This window comes from Syngnathus floridae, chromosome 8, assembly GCF_059516105.1.
Source record: "Syngnathus floridae isolate MCC-2025c chromosome 8, RoL_Sflo_1.0, whole genome shotgun sequence".
Lineage (NCBI taxonomy): Eukaryota > Metazoa > Chordata > Actinopteri > Syngnathiformes > Syngnathidae > Syngnathus > Syngnathus floridae.
The window spans coordinates 2,132,097-2,155,394 of NC_142420.1; the positions used below are offsets into that span (position 1 = coordinate 2,132,097).

Consider the following 23,298-nt stretch of genomic DNA (forward strand, 5'->3'; position numbering starts at 1 on the left):
ACAAATCAAGACTTAATGTATGATGATGCCTTGGGTAATGCATGAATTATGCCAAGCCAATGCCACTGCTGCAAGTAGGGGACTTAAAAAAACAGCAACAATAACAGAGCTTAAATAAGTAAAATAATTTAATTTATTTTTGTTTTCACCCATCTCCAATGTCTATTTTCAAAAGGGAGTGGTCAAAACCAAAACAAACAGACAAAAACTTAAATTGAAGACGCCCACACACACCTATTATGACATTGTTAAGGCAGAATTGATGAGCCAACACATTTATTTACATGATGTAAATATGTACAAAACCTAACTAGAAAACAAACGCACAAACACTACAACATGTCGGTCATTCATAAAGTGGAGTAACACCATCTCATTGTAAAAATTAGAGCAGGAGAGGCACCATTTTATTTTGTAAAGTTTATGAAAAAATATGATACAACATTTTGATTATTAAAAAATAATGAGCATTTGCTTTTAGACTTGAATGATGAGCTGGATATCATCAGGATAAAAATGATAAAAAAAAAAAAAAACTTCCCCTTGGGGGACGTAATACATAATGCGTCACTGGAGTTGGACTCTGTAGGCGCATATGAGGAGTTTCACCTGGGAAAAGGCAAACAGACACAATCACAAGGTATGAAAGGAGAGAGGTACAACACTAATAAATCCTTCTAAGCTAGGTTGAAAGCCATCATGCTAACATCCAGTCACCTTAGCTGAGGGCGCCTCGGCCAGTCTGATGAAAAGTTTGTTGTTTCCCGCCACAGGACTGAAGGAGTAGATGAAATGACTGTCCTGTTTCAACACAACAAAATGGCCTCGAGTCAATGGCAAGACACAAAATGTCTGACTGTGGCACCAACACGAAACATACCAGGAAGACGGGCAGCTGGAACTTGTCATTGAGCACCACGGCCTGGACGCCGCATGGGCCGCCGAGACGGGCTGTAATCTCGTTGCGGAAGTTGGCATGGAAGATGAAGAGGAGGATGCCCGTACCTGCAGAGGAAGGACACAAAGCTACAGTTAGCATGTTAATCCCCGCGCCTCAATTTCTTCGCCTAGCAACAAGTGACCAATGGTATTATTTTTACTTTCTGCTGGTGGCTGAGGCTTGTAGGTGAACTCAGTGGAGAATTCAGGCCATTCGCACAGGCGGTGACAAGCCAGCGGGAACACGGGCTCCAATAGAATTAGCCGGTTCTCAAAGTAGACCCGGGCCGTGTCCTCGGCCACGCTGGCTAGCCTGTTAAGAGTTGTCTTTTTAGTACGTACGCCACATGCTGCTTCACTAGATCCATAAATAGACTGACATGCTGGTGTGGCTGTTGATAAGGTCGCACACGGCCAGGTAGTTGTTCTGCTTGGCTAAGTACAAGGCGGTGGTCTTGTGCTTGGACTGGATGCTGCAGTCGGCGCCTTTCTCCAGCAAGAGGCGCACGATGTCTGTGTTGCCTCGCTTGCAAGCCTGGTGGGCAGGCAAGGTAAAGACATCGGTCAAAAACATCCATTGTATAAAACAGTGATCAAATGGATCTTCACCTTCATCAATGCCGTTTCTCCTATTTTCGTTTGCGCGTTGACGTATGAGCCCGCCTCCAGGAGGATGGCGACGGTTGTCACGAAATTCTGAAAAAGCAGAAAAGGGTTGAACGCCAAGCACTGTCGTCGACAGATGATGTGAATTACCGCTTTTGTCACCTTTTCGGCGGCGTGCATCAAGGCGGTGGTGCCGTTATGCTGTCGACCGTTCACTCGGACGCCCTTCCTGATCAGCAAACGAAGGATGTCGTCTTGACCGCCCGCTGCCGCCAGCATGCTTAGTGACATTCCGCTGACGTCCTGGGATCACAATACCATATCATGACAACAAAATCGACAATCTGAAAATAGAATGTCCACATTTAGTAGTTCAACGGCAAATTAGAATCAGAGAGCAGTACCGGGAAATATGAAATACTACGCAAAATGTTGTTTTACGTGATGACTGGCGAAAAAAGAAATGCACCATCACAAAATGTGATGGCAAAACAAAAATGTGGGGGACTGTTAAGACAACAAACGTTTTATTGTACAAGCACAGATTCTAAGTTCCTCACATCATAAAAGGCATTAACTGGGGCCAACGTGGTAACTTAGATAAAAAAATTGAAAGTTACAAGTTTTTTTTGGGGGGGGGGGATACTACCATCGACGCTGGAAGAACATGAAACTGCGAGGACAGCGCTGGAAGCTAATAAGTGATTTTTTTTCTAAATTTGTTTGACACAACTGCTGTACAAGGTTACGCTTCATACACAGACAAAATTATAAATAAGATCATTGACCTGAACATGGGAACACAGTGCTACTCTTACTGGGGGCCACAACATGAAACATAGAGAAAAGTGTAGAAATGAACATTTCTCAAACGCGTGGTAAATCATGACAACATTTAGTGTAAATGCAAACAATAGTAATGCTTTAGGTTGGAGCCATTTTCTTGGTATTGATGCAGACTAAATTAGTTGTCGCCATCCACCAGATCCGTTAAGTACCGGGCCACAGAGCTAGGAAGAAAAAAAAGTCCTGATTGTGAGCTTTTCCAAAGTACTGTGATTTCCCTTTGTGGCTGCATCCATTGCACCTGATCCCAACTGTAGTGTTTGGACCGCTGGATCCAGTTTCTAAATGCTTGCTGTAACGTATCCAGACGTGTAGGTAGTGCTATTTAAAGGGACAGATACACTGGACCGTCCCACTCCGCGTTGGACGCTGGAGTTTCGAGTGCTTGTTTGGGTTCTTCGGTTAGTTTCGGCAGAGCCGCCACTAGGCCACGTCTCTTCATGGACTGAATGTTATTGTGGACAAAATATTTGACTTCTCGCCAGGTACGGCTAATCAAAGCCGGCTCGGCCGCCAGGCACGCGTCGCAGTCCTTTTTGCCCGGCACCTTAACCAGTTTGCAAAAGTCTCCAAACTGGCGCCGGACGGCCGCCTGCTCCTCGGTGCTCCACAACCGTTTGTGCCTCTTTTGGGGTTTAGTGGTAGACGACGTTTGTTTGGGTGGGGGTTTTTGGTGAACCGGAGATGTTGGGGCAGCCTCCTCGTGAACACTACTGCCTCTGTGGACCGTCGGGACCACCTGCGCACTCGTGGAAGTCCTCGGCTGACTGGCCGGGTAGGAAGGCGCGGTGGAGTGATTAAGGGCAGCGAAGGAAGACACCATTGTCCCGCTTCGGTCGCTAAAGGTCGACGAGAAGGCAGAGGAAAAGGCCGGGACCACAGGCGGACTCGGGGTGTTTAGCGTGGTGAATATGGGAAGCATGGAGGTGCTGGGAACACCGAAACTGGGAAGCATCGGGGAGTTCAGAGGCTCAGTGTAGACTGGAGGAGGCATATTTGAGTTATTTGACGGATAAGGAGGAGCCAACGGATGGATACTGTCGGTGTCCGACGCATAAACGGGCGACATGAGCGCACTGGTTGTGCTGAGCGGGGTGAACGTGGGGACCACTTGAGTATCGGTGGAGTTCAGCGGCGCGAATGTGGACATCTGAGGCTGACTGCCGTGGATCGGGTTTGCGTTAGGAGAACACAAGGACATGTAGCTTAAAGGTATCTCCGGGGTGTATGGACTCGGGTCTTGCGGCGGCATGGCCACGCAACAGTTTGTACTCGGTCTCGGGTGGTCTGGAAGAGCAGACGGCAAGCTAGCACCCGCCGCCGGCGCGTCATTCAAATGCGTCCTTTGGACAGCGCCTACCAGTTTCTTTGGCTTCACAGCTCTTCCGGTCCCATGCTCCTTTTGCTGGTTACTACGTCTACGCACCGTCTGGATGCTGTTGTGCACATAATTCTTGACGTCGGTCCAAGATCTGCCAGCCAGATCCGGTTCGGCGGCGATGCAGGCGTTACAGTCCTTCTTGCCGGGAACTTTCATCCTCCTTATGAAATCACTCATGTGATGTTTGACGGCAGCCTGCTCACGTTCGCTCCACGGGCGCCTCTTCAAGACGGCTTTGGACGACACTCCTAAAAATAAGACACCAGTTTGTTGTGAAAACCTGAAGTAGAAAAATCAGAATCTCTGGAACAGAAACTCCCTAAAGACCCCCCCCAGTTGTGCATAGTAGTGAGAAAGGCTTGTCAACATTTTCCTAAACGGCTTTATTTTGATCTGGGATTTGTGTTGATTTATCAAAAACATTCCAGAATTAATTATTTAACTGTGAACTATGTTTTGATTATTTTTACACAATGGACCTATGTAATGATCAACAAGTTCTTGCCATTTCTCAGTCACTGAACACAATGGACTCATCTGAAATTGCTCACTTCGAGAATACCAAATGAAATTTGCTCACCATTGCTGGCTGCGATCGACGCTCGCGTGCGGTCCAAGCGGAGCAAGTGTTTACTGGCCTCCTCCAACTGCGTTGCGTTTTTGAACAAGGCGTAGCACTCCTGGCTGCTCTTCCCCAGCAGCTCGGCAACCCGATCCAGCTCGCCTTGGCCGAGGCTCATGAGTTGCCAGCAGCAGGCGATCTGTTCCCTGAGCACGGGCGACAAGAGCGCTTCGGGGTTCTTCACGCCGCATTCCACCGCCGCCCTGCGGAAGCAGTCCAGTCCTCGGATGAAGGAGTGGCCTTCGGTTCGGGCAAAGAGGTACGGGTTGTTTTTGGACACGCCTGCGTTTTGGCGATTTTCCACCAGCAAGTCCAGTGCCAAAGTCATCTTTTTGGTGAGCAGCACGAGCGTGTTCCTGCCAAACTGACCTTCCAGTTCCACACGAGTGAAGTGTCCCCATATCTCAAGCTCCAGTTTGGTGCATTTCTTGATTTGATCGGCCAAGGGCACAAAGGCCCCCCAGAGTTTTTTGCCGGCGTACGTTTGCAAGAGGAGCCGTCCGATGTTGCCCACACGCGTTCTGTTGAAAAGGCAAACGTTGGCTAGCGTGGCCTCGCTTAGCTTCTTCCAGTGCGCCACGCTGGGATTGTGCCTCAGCTCCCGCATAGCTTCGTTTCCCTCGTCGGCAATGAAGCGGTGGAGTTTGATGAGGTCGTCCATCACGCCGGACACGTCTACCTCGGCCACCGGAACCTCCGCTTTGGAGGATGAGGACGTTAAGGATCTGCGAGAAAAGCAATCGCTCCATTTGGTATCCACCAAGTGTATGAAGGCCCTCACCTCGCCCTCCGTCAGCCGGTCTTCGGTCATGCGACTTTCGCCAAAGACGATCTCGGCGGCCCGTTTCAAGGAGTAGCCGATTTTGGACACCAGGGAAAAGGTTTTGAAGCGACTGCAGCTGGGATCAAAACCGCTGGCTTTTTTGGCGCCCTCCACTGCCAGTTCGAACCTGGACGGAAGGCACATTTGGTGCAGGTAGCGCACGCCGTCATCGAGCTGGTGAACGGCGATCATGAAGCGGCCCAGTTGTCGCATCTTCTGTCCGATGTAGGCAAACTGAGACTTGTCGTGGCCATACTTGGCCAACAAGGCACTGCCGTATTTGCAAATGAGCGGGTCGTGCATAATGTGCCGAGCGATGTCGTCCTGGTGCATGGTGCGGATGATCTCCCTACAGCCGTCCGTCAAAAACTCCGAGCGAGGCAGCAGCTGTGAGGTGGCACTCTGTCCTACGCTTTCAGCGCTTGGGGTTTCAAAAGATTTGTCGTCGCCCTTCCTGGCTTTGCAGGAGCGCTCGTGACGCCACAGGTCGGTTTTGCGGTAAAAGGTGAAGCAGTGCTGGCAAGGGAGAAAGTCCCGGACACATATTTTCGGACTCTGCGCCTCGGTCTGCGTGGCCACTTCCTTGTCTTCCCATTTCCGCAGAGCTTTGGCTCGTTGCTCGTAATCGCCGTTGTCACGGATTTGGTCGAGCATGGTTTGTCTGACTTTGGAACCTCTCGGGAAGTGAATGGCGTGGGCCACGTCGGTTTCCTCGGCGTGTTTCTTCTCTAAGTGCTTCTCCAAGTGGCTGAATGGCATTTGGCAGTAGAAGCAAAAATGCTTTTGACACGGTTCCTTTTCCTCTTCGGTGCTGGATTCCGTATGGACCACCTTCCTGCACGTCCGTTGACTGGACCGGGTAGGCAGTTTGGCTTCGGCACGTTTCCTCCGGCAGCATTTTGTCGCTCTGCCGTTGTCTTTGGTCATCTCCTCGGATGAAACACACGCTAAATTGTTTGTCTCGGCTCGGACATTTGCTTCCGCTTGGTCGCAGTCCCTCCCATCTGCCATTTGGTTTGCAACATCAACGCTCACATTGTTGACTTTTGGGTCCTCGGACTTTTCTGCAGTTTCTGTTCCTTGACCCGAACCGTGTTCTGATGCCGATGCACCGTTCTGGGGGTTTTCATCTGTGGCGGGAGCACTGCTCTCTTGCGGCCCGTTTAAAAGGTGCGACATAAAAATCCCATCCCTCTGACTCCTCTCATCAAATGACTTCTTCTCGCCCGTTGTGGTGCAAGCCTGCAAGAGAGCAAGTAGACGTATAAGACCGGTCTCCAAAATCAAGAGCTCCCTTTGAAGCGGTCGCGACCACGTCAACAATCATATGCACATGTCCCCGCGGCCGTGTGACGCACCAGCACCTTGGCAATGCCCCGCAAACACCCAAACGCTCATTCAACCAGGCTCTCTGCTCAAAGGTGAGCAAAAAAAAGTCTCAAAGACAAAACAACACAGGTCTAAGAATCGCCAGTACAAAGACCACGTCACCCATTCAAAGGACAAGTTAATGGCTTTATTGGATCAAGCAGGATAAATAAGCTTGTCAATGGCGTGATGGTGTGTTGACCATGAAATGGACAGAATAAAACTTTTGGGTGTTTGATTTGACCCTCTGAATGTGTCAAAAGCTAGAATTCTGAGGACATGAAGGGTGATGGGCGCATGTGCTACATGATTATGATGTGTTCTTGTCTGGTGTGTACCTGCTTCTTGGCCACTTTCTTGAGTCTTCCTTGGACATCTTGGTCACCTGAAAACATAGGACAACGTCAAGAGCTCCTAGAGACAACCAGAGGATGTAATAATGTGAGAAAGAAAGAGCATTATTAGCATTAGCAGCTATAAATATGTTCAAAAGCTGACCATTGCAGTCGATTTTTTTTTATTGGTCATACACTCCAAAAATATTTCATACAGTTGTCTACAGAGTCATAGTAGGATGTTTTTTTTAATAAAAAGTGTTGAAGCGTTACACCCTTTTTTGGCTATTATTCTGAAAACAACTATACATGGATTACATTACTACTTTATCAAGAAAAAAAAAGAAAAGAATAAGGCTCTTACCTGAAACTTTCACATCGAGAAGGTCCTTGGATGGTGTCGGCAGAAAAGTGACAGATTTACCCTAAGCCTGTAGGAATTGCCGTTTTGCCCTTACAAGTCACAAGATCTTGAGAAGTCCCCAGTGCGAAAAAAAAGAAAATAAAAAATACACCCCAGAGGTCCCTTTGCAATCAAAGCGCAATGAACCTTGTTAATGTCGTATTTGACAGGACAAAATGCTAAGCATGGACACACACATACACACACGGCAGGGCAACCAAGGTGCAAAGTGCTGACTCGTGTTCCACTAATGCAGGAAAACACTCGCGGCTGGCCGTTTGCTCAAATGTAATGTTCGACCGATTGATCTCATTTATTTTAGCAATTTTTAGCTAATCAGTTGATCAATATAAGGGGTAAATGAGCAGCAGAAATACACAAACGTGAGGCAAATAGGAAACATTCTAGAAACAAAAAGCAATGTTCATAAAATGATTCACTCCTGCATTTGACAGCACAATGGCGCTCAAATATGCTTGTTTTTTACTTTGTGGATGGATCTTACCTCCTGATCCAAGTTGTACTCCTCTTTGGAATTGAGCGCCAATTTCACCGCCACGTAGTCACCGCTTTTCACGGCGTCCCGCAACTCGCCTGCGAGGGAAGAGAGATTGAAAAATATTTTCACAATGCTGACAGCTAAAATGCTGTTTTCTGCTTCTACAGGGTCCGGCAAAATGATCTGTGCTATAGTGCTGCGGGAGAGCTAGAATGCTAACATGCTAATGTTGATATGCTGATATACAGCTAGATATAGTACCAACAGGAGGAATTTTACTCTGTAGTCTGGTGCGATTCAAAACTGATCAAATGCTAATATGCTAAAAGCAGGCTAGTGTGGGGGAAAAAAAAAAAACTCACTCTGTGATAACGGAGGGCCTGACAGGATCTCGTCATCTCCATTTAGATGTTTCTGGAAATCGTCCAGAGTCATCCAGTCAAGGTTGAGATCCATGCCCAAACTCAACGTGGCCGGGCCTTTGTCTGTTTGTAGGAGTGGGAAAAGACACTCAAATCAAAAACCTATTTCATCTTCCGCACAATAATAATTATCAATCAGACAGTTTTTGATTGGCCAGTCAAATTGGGTAAACTCACCAGATTTGTCAGGGCCCTCCGTTGATGGCTGGTCCACGTGGTCATCAGACACATTGAAATGTCTGGGCTCGCTGTCCTCCCGTTTCCTTTTCTTATCTTCGGGTGGTCCCTTCCTGTCCAAGCCAGGCCGAGTCTGGTTGTCCTCTGGCTTTCCGTCTCCGGTTCTCGACTTGTTCTCTCCTTCCAGCTCGTCGCTGTCCAGGCTGAAGCCGTACCCTTGGCCTGCTCTGGGGGCAGCTGGGCGTACGGAAGACCAGGCTTGACGTTATTTGAGAGATACTTGGGATCAAAAAACACTCAGGGACTCTACCTTCAGGCAGCTTGGACTTTTCCGACCTTTCGGCTTCTTTCAGTGTAGGAGACTCTTTGACAGGTTTGATTTTCTCAATCTTTCCAAGGATCTGAAAGGGAACTTTCTATTAATTGCGGAACACATTTACACACAGGCGCCGGGCCTTTGAATTCAGAAATACATTAAAAAAAATGAATGTGGAAATACCTTGGATGGCTTACTGGCGGTCTTTTCTGCCGGTGTCCTGCGGGGGGCTCGGTCTTTGGCCTCGCAGTTGAGAAGGAAGGTCTCAAAAAGGTTGGTGGAGCCTTTGGGATCCTCCCTGGCTGCCTCGTCCTCCCGGGGCTTGGCAGCGGCGGGGGCGGCGGCAGCCTTGGCGGCCGGGACGGCCTCCTGGCTTTTGCTCTTGCACTTGCGGTGCAGACTCGAACTATCGCTGGAGTCGGATGATGGCGGCCCGGCATCCTCACGGACTCTGGAGGCGGTCAGCGTCTTGAGCTTGAGGAGGCTGCTCTCCTTCATCTTGCTCTTCTTGTCCTGCGTCAGGTCTTTAGTGGCCTTAAGTTTGACGTCAGGCTTCTGTTTGGGCTTGGAGCGGTGTTCGTCCAGGCGAAGCCTGTCCTTCTTGGCAGACGAGTCTGACAGGCCTTCACTGAGGTCCTCGTCCGAAGACATGACGCTGTACTCCTTCCTGGCTTTTTTCTTCTTGGACTCCTCACCACCTCTGTCCTTCCTGTGCTTGCCATCTTTGCTCTTCTCCTTCTTGGCCTTCTTGGGCAGCGCCTCATCTTCATTGTCTGACTCAATCAGACGTTTCTTCATCTCGGTTGTCTTCTCCTCTTCCTCGTCCGTCTCTGGAGCGGGCAGAGGCTTGACCTCATCTCGCCACTTGTCCTTCTTTTTCTTCTTCTTCTTGCGAGGAAGTTCCTCCTCCTCCTCCTCCAGCTGCTGCTCCCGAGTCTTCTTCTTCTTCTTTTTCTTCTTGACGACAAGCGTGTCGTTAGGAGGCCGGTCCTTGTCGCTCTCACTCTCAGAGTCAGCATCAAACACGTCACTCTTGGTGGGCAGCGTCTTGGGGGAAAGGAGGGGGTATTGCTTCAATTTTTTGCACTTGTATGAGAGTTAACATGTTTTTAAAAAAATTATAACATGTTAGAGGACAATAGTAAGAGAAAATACAATATATATCTCCCCAAGCATATCTGCCAGGCAAAAAAAATAATATATATGTGAGGCGGGCTCACCAGAATGGGCTTCCTGTCTTCGGGTTCCTGCTTGTCTTCTGTGGCAGCCTTCTTGTACGCCAGCAGGACCTCTCGACAGTCCTCCAGGTGGCCTTCCGGCTCCCAGGTGTCGTCATCTGAGCAGTAACCTTTCCAGCGTACACGGTACAGCACCTCACCCTGGAAAAACATTTATCGCACCGCTTACATGCTGCCTAAGATATTTTCAGGATTTAGTATTGTTTATATTATAAACACTACAAACACTATAAGAAAAACTGTTATAGTACAAATCACTACTATAAACACAAAAGAAAAGTCTTCACAAATAATAAACACAATGTACTGTATTTCTGACTCTTTATTGACATGATAGGATTTAAACAACGTTAGGTAATAACGCATTATCATCATTTTAACATTTCATGTCCATTGGCGCGACATCTAATGGAACAAAAATGGACAGCGCGTTGTTGCTAGCATGGCGAGAACGGCTTCACAAAGCCGCCTCCGTGAACATCAACAGACGTGAGACAAGCCGCTAAGTTAGCACCCATTAACATCAAGACTATGGTTAGCCTGTTAGCCTTAACCGCTAGGCTAGCCTGCTAGCTTCGTTTGCTAGCCTTACCTCCTCCACACGCATATCGATGATTCTCTCCACTTCGTACACGTTCTCCTCTTCGTCCTGCTCGCTGTCCACCGGCTCCATTTTCATAACTTGGCCCTCCATCGTCACGCTCGCCCAAGCTTTCTTTTGGTGGAATCCGACCTCAATGAGGCGAGGCGATGGAGAAGGAAGAAACGATGGACCTGACAGCGGGAACTGGCTAGCGGCTACTGCTAGCCAAGATGGGATCAAGCACACACCCCCAACTGTGATGCCTTCACGGACCGTCCGGTTCACATGCGGCGACCTTCGAAAATTACCGCGTGGAAAAATTCTCAAGGCTTAAAACTCGTATATTCAGAGGTATTCAATTACAAATCTTGAATAATACACATTTTCTTTTTAATGACTCAAAGGCAAAACAGACCCATAACAATGGGCGGACCACAGGGGGGCTGTCGCCCCCACCAAGATGGATGGCAGCATATTGGGCATGTCATTACTTCGATACTGAAAAATAGCCCAGTATTGTAAAGTATCAACTCAAAAACAAAAGCGTATGTAAGAAGTTAAAATATTTTTGCGACCCAAAAAAAAAATAAATCAACACAAATTGGATTCCTTGGAAAAGCAAAAGTACCTTGGCTCTGTTAATATTGAAAAACACTGAACTGCCACACATAAAAACATTCACAGGCAAATAAAAAAACTTTTTTTGTAAGACTTCAAATGCCAAATATAATCTTGAGATCTGCGAGGGAAAGCTTGGTGACAGCGTTCCCTGTTCCGGACAGCACGCTCTGGGCCAGTTGCTTCTTTTTGGTCTGCAGCGTGGCAATCTTCTGCTCCACTGTGCCCTTGCACTCAAACCTGCACGCAAAAACCAGTCCTGTAGAATCTAAAGGCTTGAGGTTCAAGAGTCAGTGTCCAGTTTACCTGTGGATGGTGACATCTCTCTTCTGTCCCACGCGGTAGATTCGGTCGCAGGCTTGGTCCTCTAGGGCTGGGTTCCTGTCAAACACCACAAAATGACTTTTCAGCAAAACATACCAAAGTATCAGGGAAAAAAATCCTCAAATTCACTCCAAGAAAATATTTCTGGAAATATCCCCCCCGCTTTGCAGATCGCTCACCAGTGCATGTCCATAAGGAAGAGATGATTCCCGCCCACCAAATTGAGGCCGACTCCTCCGGCGCAGAGAGACACCAGCATCACCTTCCAGAAGAAGATAGAAAGAGACGTTTGGAAAATTAATGACTGAAATTGCGAGCAGCAGAGGTCCAGAAAGTAAAAAACTTTAGCTGCAGGTGCTTCTGCGAAAAGTCACCTGAGGTCCCTTGGGGTTGCTGTTGAATTCCTCCACCAGGTCCATGCGGCGTTTAGGGTTGACGGCTCCATTGATGACGCCGTAACGCAGGCCCATCTGCTTCAGATGGACGGCCACGATTTGGAGCATAGTGGTCCACTGGGACACGATCACGCTGTCTCAACAGAGCGTTTTGTAAGTCATACAGAGGAGAACACAAAGGTCCCCATCAATGTTTGTGATACACATTTTGGGGCTGAGCTAGCACCATACTTGCTTATTTTTTATTCCTAGTTACCTTTTTTGGTTGTCACCTTTAGCTCGAATGGCCTCCAACTCTGAGACAATGGCAGAAATCTGCAAGAATTTTTTTATTAAGTAATTACCAAAATGGATGCTTAGAATCAAAATGGCCGCCGCGTAGTTTGTTTCTTGACGCCTAATTTGGTGTCACCTTTCTTGGGTACAAAATGATCAAATTGATTAAGCATGCGCACTGTCAGGATGTCGCATAGCATCTGTTGCAGCGGTGCCATCCTCATGCCCACCTTGGTGCTCCTGCTGCCCTCCTCAAAGAGCCGTGAAGGGAAACGTGTCCCGTTCAGGCCCACCGTGTCCTCGCCGGCATCTGACGTGGACGTGAGGGACAGAGCGTTGAGCTGCTCCTCCAGGGACAGGACCACATCGTCGCCTTGCAGCTCCGAAGCGTCCAGAGTCTGAGTCAGATGGAAGGAAGTGAAGATGGGCAGCGTGTGTGTGTGTGTGTGTGCGTACCTTTTGGAGCAGTGAAAGGTGGCAGCAGCACTGTCGCAGACGCAGCAGCAGGGATAAGATGTGGGCGGTGCTGGCCGTCTGCGGAGGTTGTTGGGACGAGGGCACAGGCGAGTCGGTCTGGGACGAGGCAAACTCCTGCGACACTGAAGGGGAGCAACGGGGAGGTGTCTTCATCTTATTTTTTTCGTTTTTAAACTCAGTTGACGCCTTACCCTTATCAAAGGGATTGGAAGCAGAAACGCGCTTTCCCTTCATGTCGCTCCCTTCGTGCCTCTTCAAGTAGTTCTGCAGAGTAGATCTAGAACCAAAAGAGCAGTTCAAGTATGCTAGAACTAGACAAAGGAAACCTAAAATGGTCTCCTCAAAGCAAAATGGCGGAAACAGAAGTATTGTTTTGTCACCTGGACTGGGCAAAGACCACGTCATAGACGGCTTGCTCGTCCTCCGACAGTTGCAGTTGATGCACTTTACAGGTCCGGTCGGGAAGCGCCACCTGTTGGCCAAATATTCACGTTGTTTTAGTCAGAGGCCTGCGTGACAATCCATCAAGATTCCCTACCAGCGGTTGTCCAGAAGAATCCCGCTGGTCTTTGGTGCGTCGCAGCAGCAGAGTCCTGGTCAGGATGTTGAGTCGCTCCCTGCCGCGCTTGGAGCCGTTATCCACCTGCGCCTTCCACAGTTTGAACTCGTCAAACGGAGAACAGCGCAGGAACCTTTGCAGGGTAGTAAGACAATTTCAAAAGATGGAATTTCACAGGGTCAACAGCTTCCAAGCCAATAAGAACATCGCAAATCGGATTTGATTGGAAGTCAACAAAATATTATTTATATTGTTGATCGGATCCAGCTGAAACATGAGAACTTGTGCTTGGGGGAGGTAATAACAAAGGCTGGTCTTACTTGAGCAGCGAGTACATGTCCAGCAGGTTGTTCTGGATGGGCGTTCCGGTCATGGCCCAGCGGGCGGCCGCCGTCAGCTGGCACACAGCCATGGATTGCTGTACCTTGGGGTTCTTGATGTTGTGCGCCTCATCCAGGATCACCCGCGCCCACGCCACACGTATGAGGGGGCCGCCGGTCGCCACCGCCGCCGCCTGAGGAAGCACATGGAGACACAAACTCCTCAAAGTGACTTCTTAGACTTGTGTATTGCACAGATTTAAAAGTATTTCGCGTAAAAAGTTAGCATGCTCTACTGTACTTCCTACCCACCGCATTGTTGGCCTCCTGGTTGGGTTTGTCCGCCTCCTTCTGGCTGGGCGTTTCTCGGGACACCAAGGCGTACGTGGTCACCACCACGTCGTGTTGGGCCAGCCTGACAGACACCATTTGTGAGTCAAAGTGCACCGGCCTTAGCGTTAGCGAGCATGTGCTTGAGCTCACATTCGGGCGTTCTTCTTGCGGTCGGGCCCGTGGTACAAGTACACGCTGAGCCGGCTCCCCTTTACGTGTCGCTCAATCTCCTTCTTCCAGTGGTGGACCAGCGAGGCCGGGCAGATGACCAGGGTGCTTTTGGACGGCACCGCTCGGCAATCTGGATGAAGTCCAATTTATTATGATTTTGATTTTTAATTCCAGTTCCAGGCTGTTTGCTGCAAATGTTACCAGTTTTTGACAGCCAGGTCTCATGCTTCTCCTCCTCCTCCTCCTTTTTCTTGTCTTCTCCGTCTTTAGCCTTTGCGTTGATCTTCTGCGCCAGGACGAGCGCGATCATGGTGAGCGTTTTCCCCAGGCCCATGTCGTCGGCTGAGGCGACAAATGCGACGCGTGTCAAAAACAAATTTCAGTTGATGATGAAAAACTGTGGAGTGGCGAGACTTTACCCAAAATGCCTCCACACGGATTTTGCGCTTCCCTCCAGAGCAGCCAGGCCAAAGCTCTCCTCTGGTGGGCCAGCAGCGAAACCTTGAGCCCCTTGGGGTCCGGAGTCTCGGCGTCGGGGGCCGGGCAGGACTTTAGCGACCTGTGCAGATGGTCAATGGCCTCGCTTGTGGCGTTCTTCACCGCCAGCAGACGGTTGTCCGTCATACGGCCGCCGTAGAAGGCCTGGTGTGCTACAACGACCACATGAATGAATATTGAGAATATTTTTGTGGGTATCGTCATGCTTTAGAAAGAAAAAAAAAACATTCTCGGTGAAGCTATCTACCTTCAGGCATCCGGGCGAAGCCCTGGCTTGGCTGAAGTTGCTGCCTTTGGGCGGGAAGCGCTGGAATGAGGATGGTGGCGCCCGGGCGGCTGGGGGCGTTCTCACCCTGGCTGCTGGTTGGCATCTCATCTGCGGGACTGAGGTTGAGAGACTCCAGCGCCGCCTCCAGCTCTTGAACCTGAGTCCTCAGACGCTCGCCTTTGTCGGGCAGCGCCGCCACGTTCACCGCTGCCAGGGTGGCCTTGAGCGCATCGTACGACAGATAGCCAAGATAGTTAGTGCCATTATACAACAGTCAGAAAAGTAATGAAGTTCAAAATAACCGAGGCAACACTGTTCTGGCTCACCTTTTTCTGCTGGAGCTGAGTGGACAGCATCCTGTGCATCCCCCGGGGGTCCCTCGGTGGATCTTTCACTTTGGAGGCCGGCTGAAAGCCAGAGTAGGAGGTCAGTGGCTTCTGGATGGCGGTGGCGGTCTTTTGAGGGGGTTTTACGGACACCAGCACCACGTCTTCGTCCTCTTCGTCGTCATCTTGGAACTGGTTGCTTTGACGGGGTCTCCATCGTGCGTTGTCCGACCCTCCCGAAGCAACCGTTTTGTTTATTGGCGCAGGCACGGAGGCACTTGCTTTGGACAAACCTCCAGAGGCAACCATTTCCTTTTTGAGCACAGATTTGGAGGCACTTGACTCCGATACGGAACTTACGGAGGCGGCCATGTTGCTTTTGATGGCCGTATCACTTTTGGGCACAGAAGTAGAGATTTCTTTTGTTGCGCAGTCTTCAGAAGTGGCCATGTCGCTTTTGGGCACAGACGTAGTGACGCCGGGGGTGGCCATGTCGCTTTTGGGCTTCGAAGTGCTTGGAGGAGATGTTTTATCGACAGATTTTTTCTTCAACTTCATCCCTACTGGAAGATGTTTGGCCCTGTATGTGTCGTCATCTGTGATTGGCCTATCTTGCCCTTCATCTACTGGACTTTTCTTCGCCATTTTGTCTTTGCTCTTACTTTCTATTTGCGTCCCCTTCAATTCTTGGCCCACTTTTTCTGGAACTTTAAAGGGGTTTCGCACAGGTGGCAGAGAAGCAGCTTGTGCTGTTTTTTCACACTTATTCTCTTCGTTCTCCAGCTGTAAAATAATGATGGACATTGACAACATCATCTGTAGTAGTTTTTTTTTTTTTTAAACCTATTCTGCGCATTGGAGTAAATGTCAAATAGGGTCTTACCACAGTCCAAGGTACATGTCCACACCATTGCTGCCCGGATTTTCTACCTTCCACACACCTGTAGAACAACCTGAGGCATAAAGAAAATACAATGTCATATACGAGTCTGCAAAAACTCATACTAATAGCAACTTGAAGTTTGATAGTTACCCACCTGCACTGCTGCTGGCGAAAAGATAACGCTTGCAGCTCAACCATGGAGTCCTCGTGCAGAAGGCAGTGGGAGGCCGAGATACTGAAGGGGAGGAGGACGGGTGGATGATGCTATCAACTTCAACTCGTTGTCCAAACAAACTAACAAAACTGTAGAGACACATTAAACAGACCTGGCCACTTTGATGAAGTCACAGCCACGCTTGTCCAAACACACGTAGAAGCTTTTGCCTTGACTTGGTCCATCTTTCACCCCTGTCTTTAGCAAACATACGCTACCTGAAAGACAACACAAGAGTAATTGTGGGTTAAATAAGAACGTAAAAAGAAGCTAAAACCGTTTAATGCGTACTATACCGTGGACATCACACGTAACTTTCTCCATAATTGACTATCTGTCCGAACACGGTTCGAAAGAAGGTTCTCAATTTTTTTCAATTTTTTATTTTTTTATCGTATCGACCAATCAGTGTTCGCCAGAAGGGAGTTTCAATGTACGCGTTTCAGTATAAAAGCAATCCTCTTAATTTCAGCTACATTTGTCGTAACATTTACAGGATTAGAAAATTCCAGTTTTAAATCAATGTTAATGTGATTTCAAATATATTCCATGACTTTCTTTCGTTGAATAAAGATATTTCTAGAACCTATGCTCTTATTGTGAAAAAGGGAGTGTACAGAGGCGCTGACAGCTTCCAAGTTTTTTTTTTAAAGCAAAATAACTCTTTTGTCTGGTTATCTTATCAAAGTGCTGTATATTACCTCATTAGCTGCACCCCAAAGGATACAATATACCCGACATTATGTAGAATAAATTATTTTGAATAGTCATTCCTTAATGGTGCGCTTCCCCTTTTAGCCAGCTGATGGCGCTCGCGACTTTGCATTAGTACTGACGAAATGTGCCGCTCTTCGCTCTTAGTCTACGTCACTCTCGCGGTCTTTGTTTTGACATGGCGGCAAGTTCGTAAAGTTTACTTTTATAGTAGTGAATTTTTAAATAGCTCAATTATTTCACGCCGACGCCTCACTCGTCTGCGTTGAAGGTAACGCTCACCCGTGTACGTGTGTGTTTTGATCCACTTTCAAGATGTCGATCGCCTTTTTTGATGTATTTTTTTAGAGTGCAAGGCTCCGCTGGTCTCTTTTCTTTTTGCTATTCTCCTAATAGCGATTATGATTCACGTTTAGTTGGATCGGTGTCAATCTAATCCGCCCAGGACCTGCACAATCGGTACCAATAATAAGATCCTCTCGACATGGAGATGATGTGAAAACAAAGTGCGGTTCGCTCGTCTTTACCTGTCATCAACAACTGTTGCTCGAATCCTGAATTAAGGAGAGCGAAGAACGTTGTGGCGACATCATGTCCTCTCCCATCGCTGGGCGTCCGCGCTCGTCCTCAGACTTTTTGGCCCGCTGGATACCGAGCAGCACCAGGGCTGGTGTGATTCTGGACCCCGGGTCTCTACGATACGACTCCCCAGATAGTGCAATGTCCTCAGAGCCGGAAGACTTCGCCCCAATGACCGCTTCGGTGGACAGCAGCTGCCTGGGCGTGCCTGGGGGAGACATGGAGGCTGACAGGCCGGAGGGGACGTCCAACGGCTCGCAGGTTTCCGTTATGATGAAGCTGGACCAGGTAGTCATAATATTAAGTGCACAATTCAATGAAGGTTGTGGAAGAGGGTTTTATCTGTGCATACACATACATACAAATTGTCAGAATGGTACTACCCGAGGCTAAAACTTTGATTTACCTGTTTCAAGATTGTTCAAAACTTAAATGAAGGTTTTTTTTTTTAAGTCTTGCACAGTTGCCAAATAAACCTTGAATAAGATCTGCATTTACTCCTGCAGCTGAGGAGATGGCAGCAGCACTTGCAGGAGCAGCTCAAAGTGGACCAGCTGGACCAGCTCCTTCGCCTTCAAGAGGAGCAGCAGCAGAGGGCTCTGGGAGTCTCAGGCTCCAGTCCTGAGCACAACCACTCTAGTCAACACCGGGGAATCCAAAAGAACCACCGCCAAGAGGGAGAAGCACGTGCGCGGCTCCAAAGTGGTCAAAATGGCATCGAAAGGCACAACAAAGAAGGTGAGAGGTTTTTCTATTCATTGTTTGCAACCTTTGTGGATGTGTTCTGAGATTTTCACTTTTCTGTCTGAGATGTAAGCCTCACAGTAACGAAGGCTTCACTGTACAAAAAGTGACGGAAGTAAACCAGAGTGTAGTTTTGTGTCCCGCAGACCCAAAGCATGATGATGACCTTCCCAAACCAAGCACAAATAGCCACCACACTGAAAGAAAAGATCATCACATGCCACTAGACAGGTAAGATGATAGTGGTTTCCTTTTGTTCTTTTTCAGAACGTGTGTGTCTGCTTGTCCATTTGTTGTGTCGGTATACCTTTGTCTGGATGTGTCCATTTGTGTCTGTCTCTAGGCCAATCCAGACAGGCAAGCAGACGTTTGAGGAGTTGTTGGAGGAGCAGCTGAAGTTGGAGGAGCAGAGGTTGAATTGTGCCCAGCAACCGCAGGTCAGACAAGTGTTCCTATTGAGACAAACATCATCTGTCAGATTCCACAAAGTGGAACATTGTGATGGAAGTGGAACTATGTCTCGTTATTTTGACAGAATCCAGAAGGAGGCCAGTCGGCGGCGCCCCCTAAAAGGACTTTTCTGAGGCGAGGCGAGGGCTTGTCTCGATTTACCAACAAGGGCTCTTTTCCAAAAAAGGACTCAAACAAGGCTCGCAAACAGTCAAGCCAGGCCAGAGTCGTTGCCCACAGCAACTGTGAGAAAGCGACGGTCCAGCGGCTTCCCGTCCAACGCAAAACCGCCACTTTGAACACAGAGAACCGCCCGAGAGAAGAAAGGGACCGAAGGGTCGAGATGAAAGAAACGCGGACCAAATTGTTGGAATGCCACCAGAGACAAAACACAGGCGGGGAGGTGAGAAGAAACAAAGTGGCGGAGGACAGTCGCCCTGCAACAAAGCAGGCTGGCGTGCAGGCGGAGTCGCCCGACGTCCCGCAAGAATCACCAGAGACGTCATTGATGGAAAAGCGCCGTTGGGAGTGTGAGCGCAATCTGGAGAGCATGGAGCTGGGAGAGTTTGAGCTACTGGAGCAAGCTGCAGAAGAGTTCTCCTTCTCATCTAACTCCTCCTTCGTCGGCAAGGTGACAATTGGTGTCCATTTGGACTTTCTGGGTTCTACTCGTCTAATTGCCACGTTTGTTTTTTTGGGACCTGTAGATTCTGGAGATGGACCGCGAGAAGCGGAAGCTTCTTGGTGTGGCTGGGCTTCACCACAGACGACTCTCATCCACACCCATCAAGTCACCAGCGGCCAGAGAGCAAAAGCACAGCCCCGAAATTAACGGTGGCGCTGTGACGAGCCATGACAACGATGAAATGAAGGTGGAGGACACTTCATCAAAGGCCAACACTGATCTTAAAGAGCCCGAAAGGGCAGTCACGCCGTCCGGTTCCTCCGGCAGCAATGACTTCCCCGCCCCGTTGGAGCTGCCATACGACAAGCGCTCTTACCAGGATGACAACGACGAGAGCGAAGACACGCTCAGCAGTATCGGCAACAACGATGACGACGAAAGCGACTGCTCCACGCTGGAGGATGACAAAGACGCGACAGCGGGCCAAGTCATTTTTGATGACGACAACACGTGGAACGAAATGGACGACACAGCGGTCGGCGTCGAACCCGTTCCCACGGAACCGACCCATCCGGAGTCACAAGCTGCCACTACTCTGCCTCCTCCTCCAAAACTCATGATGAAACTGTTCCCTGCGCTCAAACCAAAGACTCAAAATGCATTGCTTCCTCCGCCTGAAGTTACCGCACCTTCCCCACCTGAAAAGACAGACAACAAGGAAGGTGAGCATCTCGCACATTGAGAAGAAGCACAACAGAAAATGGACAATAAAAGTGTGTGTCTTTGCTATAAAAGGGCCGCAGATGCAGTCCACACAGTTGAGGGAGCGACTGGTGGAGCTGGAGATCGAAATTGGGCGGTTCAAGAAGGAGAACACGGCGCTGGCCAAGCTCCAACAGGAGAACGAGAGGAACCGGGACAACCTCAGGTTGTGGGATCCTAAGCGATGACCACGTCTCCCTATCCTTGTGGCTCTATTAACACTTTGGGTTTTCCAGGAAGGAGCGGCTGGCGTGGGAGCAGCAGCGAGCTGAGCAGTTGGCTCAATTTGAGGAGTACAAGAGGGAAGAAAGCAGCAAGCTCCTGCGAGAACGTAAACTTTTTGAGAAACACGCTTCGGCCGCTCGAGCAGTGCCCGACAAAAAGGAACGTGAGGAGATACAGGTACACATGAATTGAACCATTCTTGGATGCAAAAGTGTTGGTGAGCCAATAAAAAAAAGTCAACTGGTGCCTTTGGAGTTGTGTGTTGTTCTGAAAAAATTGAATTGAACGCAATGTCATTTTGTACCTTGAGGCTCTGAAGCAGCAGCTCAGTTCCCTCCAGGAGGATCTGAGGAAGAAGGAGAGTCGCTGGTCAGCCACTCATCACCGCCTCCGCCAGCAGATCGAATCGCTCCGCCAGGAGAACGACGAGCTGAAAGATGAGGTTAATGCCAGCCCACCCCCAAAAAGCATTTCCAAAGCTTAGGCTTGATTCTGTCTTTTAAAATTGCTTCTCAATCTTATCTCTCGAGGTGCGCATGCTGGAAAAACTCCGTCTGAGCGCTTTGAAGAACTCCGTAGACGCTGAAAAAAACGTCAAACGTGCACCTCCTGTTAGCAAAGGAGTCACATTTGCTGTGAGTACTTTGTCCATTAGGAAAAGTTACTACGAAGCACCTGAATCGTGCAAAATACCTTTTAATTCCCCTCCTTCAGGATCCTCTGGACTCTCGGAGTGTCAGCCCTTCACACGGCAGCACTGCAGCGCCCCCCAGAGGCAACGTCACTGAACATGCGGGTAAAGGTGAAGGTGCCTTGAAAGGACTCGAATGTTCTGACAAGAATTGTGGAAAGCGTAACGGTGGCCCTGACAATATTGTATCCAAACAGGAATGAAGAGCAGCTTGAAGAAGCCAGCCGAATCCACCTCCTCCTCATCACATAAAGAAATGTCAGAGGAAAAGCAAATGACTGCCAAAGATAAATTTCCAAATGACCAACATTCGGAGAGCTCCTCGCCCGTAAGAGATGGCACTCTGAAAGTCTCTGGTTTTTGGATTTGTAAAGTTCAAGCTGATAACGATAATGATACTTTGTGATTAATTCAGATTGTAAGTGAGTCAAATGAAGAAGAGAGAAGTGAGAATCTGTCCTGTGAATCTGTTCAGGAAGTTATCACTCATCCGGACGGCAAGGTAAGACAAAACCTGACTGACACACGATGGATTCACAACAATTCGAGTCGTCTTTACAACAAAGAGAAAAAGCAGCAATAATTGTCTGACTACTTTATGACTGGCTGTCTTCCAGGTGGAGAAGGTCCTAGCTAGTGGCGATCGCATCATCGTGTACCCCAATGGGACCACGAAGGAGGTGTCATGTGACGGCGTGACAGTCAAAGTGACTTTCTTCAATGGTGACACCAAAGAGGTGACGGCTGACCACAGAGTGGTGAGTGCAGCCCACTTGGGACACCTAACTGATGTGTAATTTGAGCTCCTGAACAAGTTGTCCTCTGCTCCCCAGTTGTACTACTACGCTAACACCAGGACGACACAAGTCACATATCCTGACGGCATGGAGGTCCTGCACTTCCCCAACGACCAGACAGGTCAGCCCATCATCAGAAAATAATACTGTATATGGTTTTCTAGCTCGATTATGTTCAAGGTGGCATCCATTTTGGGTTTGCAGAGAAACACTTCCCAGACGGCCGTAAGGAAATCACATTTGCAGACCAGACGGTGAAAATTCTCTTCCCAGACGGCAGTGAGGAGAGTGTCATGGTGGACGGAACAGTCGTACAACTCAAAACGTACCACAAAATTACTGATTGATCAGAAAATATATAAAAATGACAACATTAGACGCTGTAAAACTTTGACTTTACATGTTAAATTATAATTATTTTTAAAATACTTGATTATTGTGGAAGTGATACTTTATTTCCATCAAATTGTATTTTTTCGATGTGCATTGAAAATGTATTCATGCTACTGTTCCTGTAAAATTCTACCTATATTTAGATCAAAGTGAAAACTAGGCAAAGCGTGCACTTTGGCCATTTATGACGTCTCGGTGGTCAACAGGGACGGCACCAAGGAGATCCATTTCAACACGGGACAGAAGGAGGTGCACACGGCTGACTACAAAAGACGAGAGTACCCCGACGGCACGGTCAAGACCGTCTACGCCGACGGACGGCAGGAGACGCGATATGCCGGAGGACGACTACGCGTCAAAGACAAGCATGGAAACGTGTTGACGGACGAGCGGCGCTAAACCTGATCTCGATCAAAACCAATCGCAAGGAAGCTTTCTATTTATTACTTCCGGTTTGGAAATCCACCTTGGAGCGTTACAGCAACGCTGATAAGAAAAAATGTTCCCTCAGCACTATGCTGACTTCTAAAATCGGTGACTCTAAAATTGCCAAAAAGCAAAGCCATTATTTTTGTATTTGTACATTTGTATTTCTCTTTGTTTTAAACAATTACCATAAATGAATCCTGCTTGCTTACTTGATGCGTACAAAAACAAAAGCTAGGATGAACTGACGAACAACACACTTTAATGACTTTGAAAAGGCTTTGTCATTTAAATAAACAAAGTGGCAACTTAAAAGGACTCTTGAGAAAGTGACAAGAGTCAAACTACTTTTTCCTTTGGCGAACGCATTACAGCTTGAAGGTAAAACATAAACCAAACCATGTGTGGTGGGACCTTCAGTCAAGTTGTGCCAAGCCGCTGGCCAGCAGAGGCAAGAAGACTGCATGTCCCTCCTGGTTGTACAGCAACACGGACGGCTCAGCGGACGACGCGTCATCATACTGGATGGATAGACAAGGCAGTTTGTTATTCGAGCACAACTTTTTCAACACTAAAGCAGATGAAAATAAAACAACATACCTCCATTTAACATTCTAATTCCCTTTAATCACCTTATTCCACTAAAATGATAAGATTTCCAAATGGCCACTT

The 23,298-nt window shown here is 48.3% G+C and overlaps 4 protein-coding genes across 16 annotated transcripts in view; 1 reads left to right on the top strand and 3 right to left on the bottom strand.

Annotated features, from left to right (window-relative positions):
* Positions 1 to 376: 376 nt before the first annotated feature.
* On the bottom strand, positions 377 to 10,815 carry mphosph8 (M-phase phosphoprotein 8). 3 transcript variants are annotated; one of them, XM_088383656.1, is made up of 14 exons: positions 10,568 to 10,810; positions 9,958 to 10,116; positions 8,921 to 9,784; positions 8,732 to 8,822; positions 8,422 to 8,658; positions 8,185 to 8,307; positions 7,829 to 7,917; positions 1,708 to 1,848; positions 1,549 to 1,635; positions 1,320 to 1,474; positions 1,101 to 1,252; positions 881 to 1,005; positions 718 to 801; positions 377 to 609 (listed from the first exon to the last, which is right to left on the bottom strand). In XM_088383656.1, exons 1-14 carry the CDS (start codon positions 10,667 to 10,669, stop codon positions 568 to 570), a joined length of 2,451 nt encoding a protein of 816 aa, XP_088239782.1. In that variant the 5' UTR covers positions 10,670 to 10,810; the 3' UTR covers positions 377 to 567. The 3 variants fall into 3 exon arrangements, 2 of the variants coding, with proteins under 2 accessions (XP_088239782.1, XP_088239781.1); XR_015860021.1 differs by lacking the exons at positions 377 to 609; positions 718 to 801; positions 881 to 1,005; ... (2 more) ...; positions 1,549 to 1,635; positions 1,708 to 1,848 and adding exons at positions 2,056 to 2,555; positions 2,633 to 4,020; positions 4,353 to 6,459 and having other exon boundaries at positions 10,568 to 10,815; XM_088383655.1 differs by lacking the exons at positions 377 to 609; positions 718 to 801; positions 881 to 1,005; ... (2 more) ...; positions 1,549 to 1,635; positions 1,708 to 1,848 and adding exons at positions 2,056 to 4,020; positions 4,353 to 6,459 and having other exon boundaries at positions 10,568 to 10,815.
* Positions 10,816 to 10,926: 111 nt separating this feature from the next.
* On the bottom strand, positions 10,927 to 16,645 carry ttf2 (transcription termination factor, RNA polymerase II). Of its 3 annotated transcripts, none has more exons than XM_088383662.1 (21): positions 16,517 to 16,645; positions 16,333 to 16,438; positions 16,161 to 16,241; positions 16,007 to 16,076; positions 15,124 to 15,906; positions 14,777 to 15,017; positions 14,451 to 14,681; positions 14,233 to 14,373; positions 14,011 to 14,161; positions 13,840 to 13,942; positions 13,528 to 13,721; positions 13,187 to 13,340; positions 13,029 to 13,120; positions 12,840 to 12,925; positions 12,628 to 12,770; positions 12,402 to 12,569; positions 12,152 to 12,210; positions 11,875 to 12,028; positions 11,680 to 11,762; positions 11,483 to 11,557; positions 10,927 to 11,416 (listed from the first exon to the last, which is right to left on the bottom strand). In XM_088383662.1, exons 1-21 carry the CDS (start codon positions 16,542 to 16,544, stop codon positions 11,272 to 11,274), a joined length of 3,288 nt encoding a protein of 1,095 aa, XP_088239788.1. In that variant the 5' UTR covers positions 16,545 to 16,645; the 3' UTR covers positions 10,927 to 11,271. The 3 variants fall into 3 exon arrangements, with proteins under 3 accessions (XP_088239788.1, XP_088239789.1, XP_088239790.1); XM_088383663.1 differs by having other exon boundaries at positions 13,528 to 13,714; positions 13,839 to 13,942; XM_088383664.1 differs by having other exon boundaries at positions 16,512 to 16,531.
* Positions 16,646 to 17,054: 409 nt separating this feature from the next.
* On the top strand, positions 17,055 to 22,962 carry cpap (centrosome assembly and centriole elongation protein). 4 transcript variants are annotated; one of them, XM_088383665.1, is made up of 17 exons: positions 17,055 to 17,801; positions 18,020 to 18,251; positions 18,389 to 18,488; positions 18,601 to 18,694; positions 18,793 to 19,338; positions 19,415 to 20,054; positions 20,128 to 20,260; positions 20,331 to 20,496; positions 20,630 to 20,761; positions 20,850 to 20,954; positions 21,034 to 21,127; positions 21,208 to 21,338; positions 21,426 to 21,512; positions 21,628 to 21,768; positions 21,844 to 21,928; positions 22,012 to 22,132; positions 22,407 to 22,962. In XM_088383665.1, exons 1-17 carry the CDS (start codon positions 17,526 to 17,528, stop codon positions 22,597 to 22,599), a joined length of 3,276 nt encoding a protein of 1,091 aa, XP_088239791.1. In that variant the 5' UTR covers positions 17,055 to 17,525; the 3' UTR covers positions 22,600 to 22,962. The 4 variants fall into 4 exon arrangements, with proteins under 4 accessions (XP_088239791.1, XP_088239794.1, XP_088239795.1 ...); XM_088383668.1 differs by having other exon boundaries at positions 21,034 to 21,115; XM_088383669.1 differs by having other exon boundaries at positions 18,404 to 18,488.
* The window catches only part of rnf17 (ring finger protein 17), a 45,789-nt gene continuing 39,946 nt past the window's right edge, over positions 17,456 to 23,298 (bottom strand). For 5 of the 6 annotated variants that reach the window (XM_088383658.1, XM_088383659.1, XM_088383661.1 and 2 more), the window contains one exon: positions 22,869 to 23,147. In XM_088383658.1, the coding sequence (XP_088239784.1) occupies positions 23,043 to 23,147 (105 nt within the window). In that variant the 3' untranslated portion in view covers positions 22,869 to 23,042. Of the gene's footprint in view, positions 17,722 to 18,011; positions 18,135 to 18,564; positions 18,710 to 22,868; positions 23,148 to 23,298 lie in introns of those variants that run through there. The other variant, XR_015860022.1, reaches the window with a different exon arrangement.

Excerpts from the sequence above, each read along its gene's own strand:
- mphosph8 (XM_088383655.1), bottom strand. The coding sequence starts at position 10,669 with ATGGAGGGCCAAGTTATGAAAATGGAGCCGGTGGACAGCGAGCAGGAC. Across the intron at positions 10,117-10,567 it reads TCGATATGCGTGTGGAGGAG|GGTGAGGTGCTGTACCGTGT; the intron begins GTAAGGCTAGCA and ends ATGTTTTTCCAG. Across the intron at positions 8,823-8,920 it reads CCGCCAGTAAGCCATCCAAG|ATCCTTGGAAAGATTGAGAA; the intron begins GTATTTCCACAT and ends GTTCCCTTTCAG.
- ttf2 (XM_088383662.1), bottom strand. The coding sequence starts at position 16,544 with ATGGAGAAAGTTACGTGTGATGTCCACG. Across the intron at positions 15,907-16,006 it reads GACATGTACCTTGGACTGTG|CTGGAGAACGAAGAGAATAA; the intron begins GTAAGACCCTAT and ends ATTATTTTACAG. Across the intron at positions 13,943-14,010 it reads CGCAAGAAGAACGCCCGAAT|GCTGGCCCAACACGACGTGG; the intron begins GTGAGCTCAAGC and ends GGTGTCTGTCAG.
- cpap (XM_088383665.1), top strand. The coding sequence starts at position 17,526 with ATGTCCTCTCCCATCGCTGGGCGTCCGCGCTCGTCCTCAGACTTTTTG. Across the intron at positions 18,489-18,600 it reads CATCACATGCCACTAGACAG|GCCAATCCAGACAGGCAAGC; the intron begins GTAAGATGATAG and ends GTCTGTCTCTAG. Across the intron at positions 18,695-18,792 it reads ATTGTGCCCAGCAACCGCAG|AATCCAGAAGGAGGCCAGTC; the intron begins GTCAGACAAGTG and ends TTATTTTGACAG.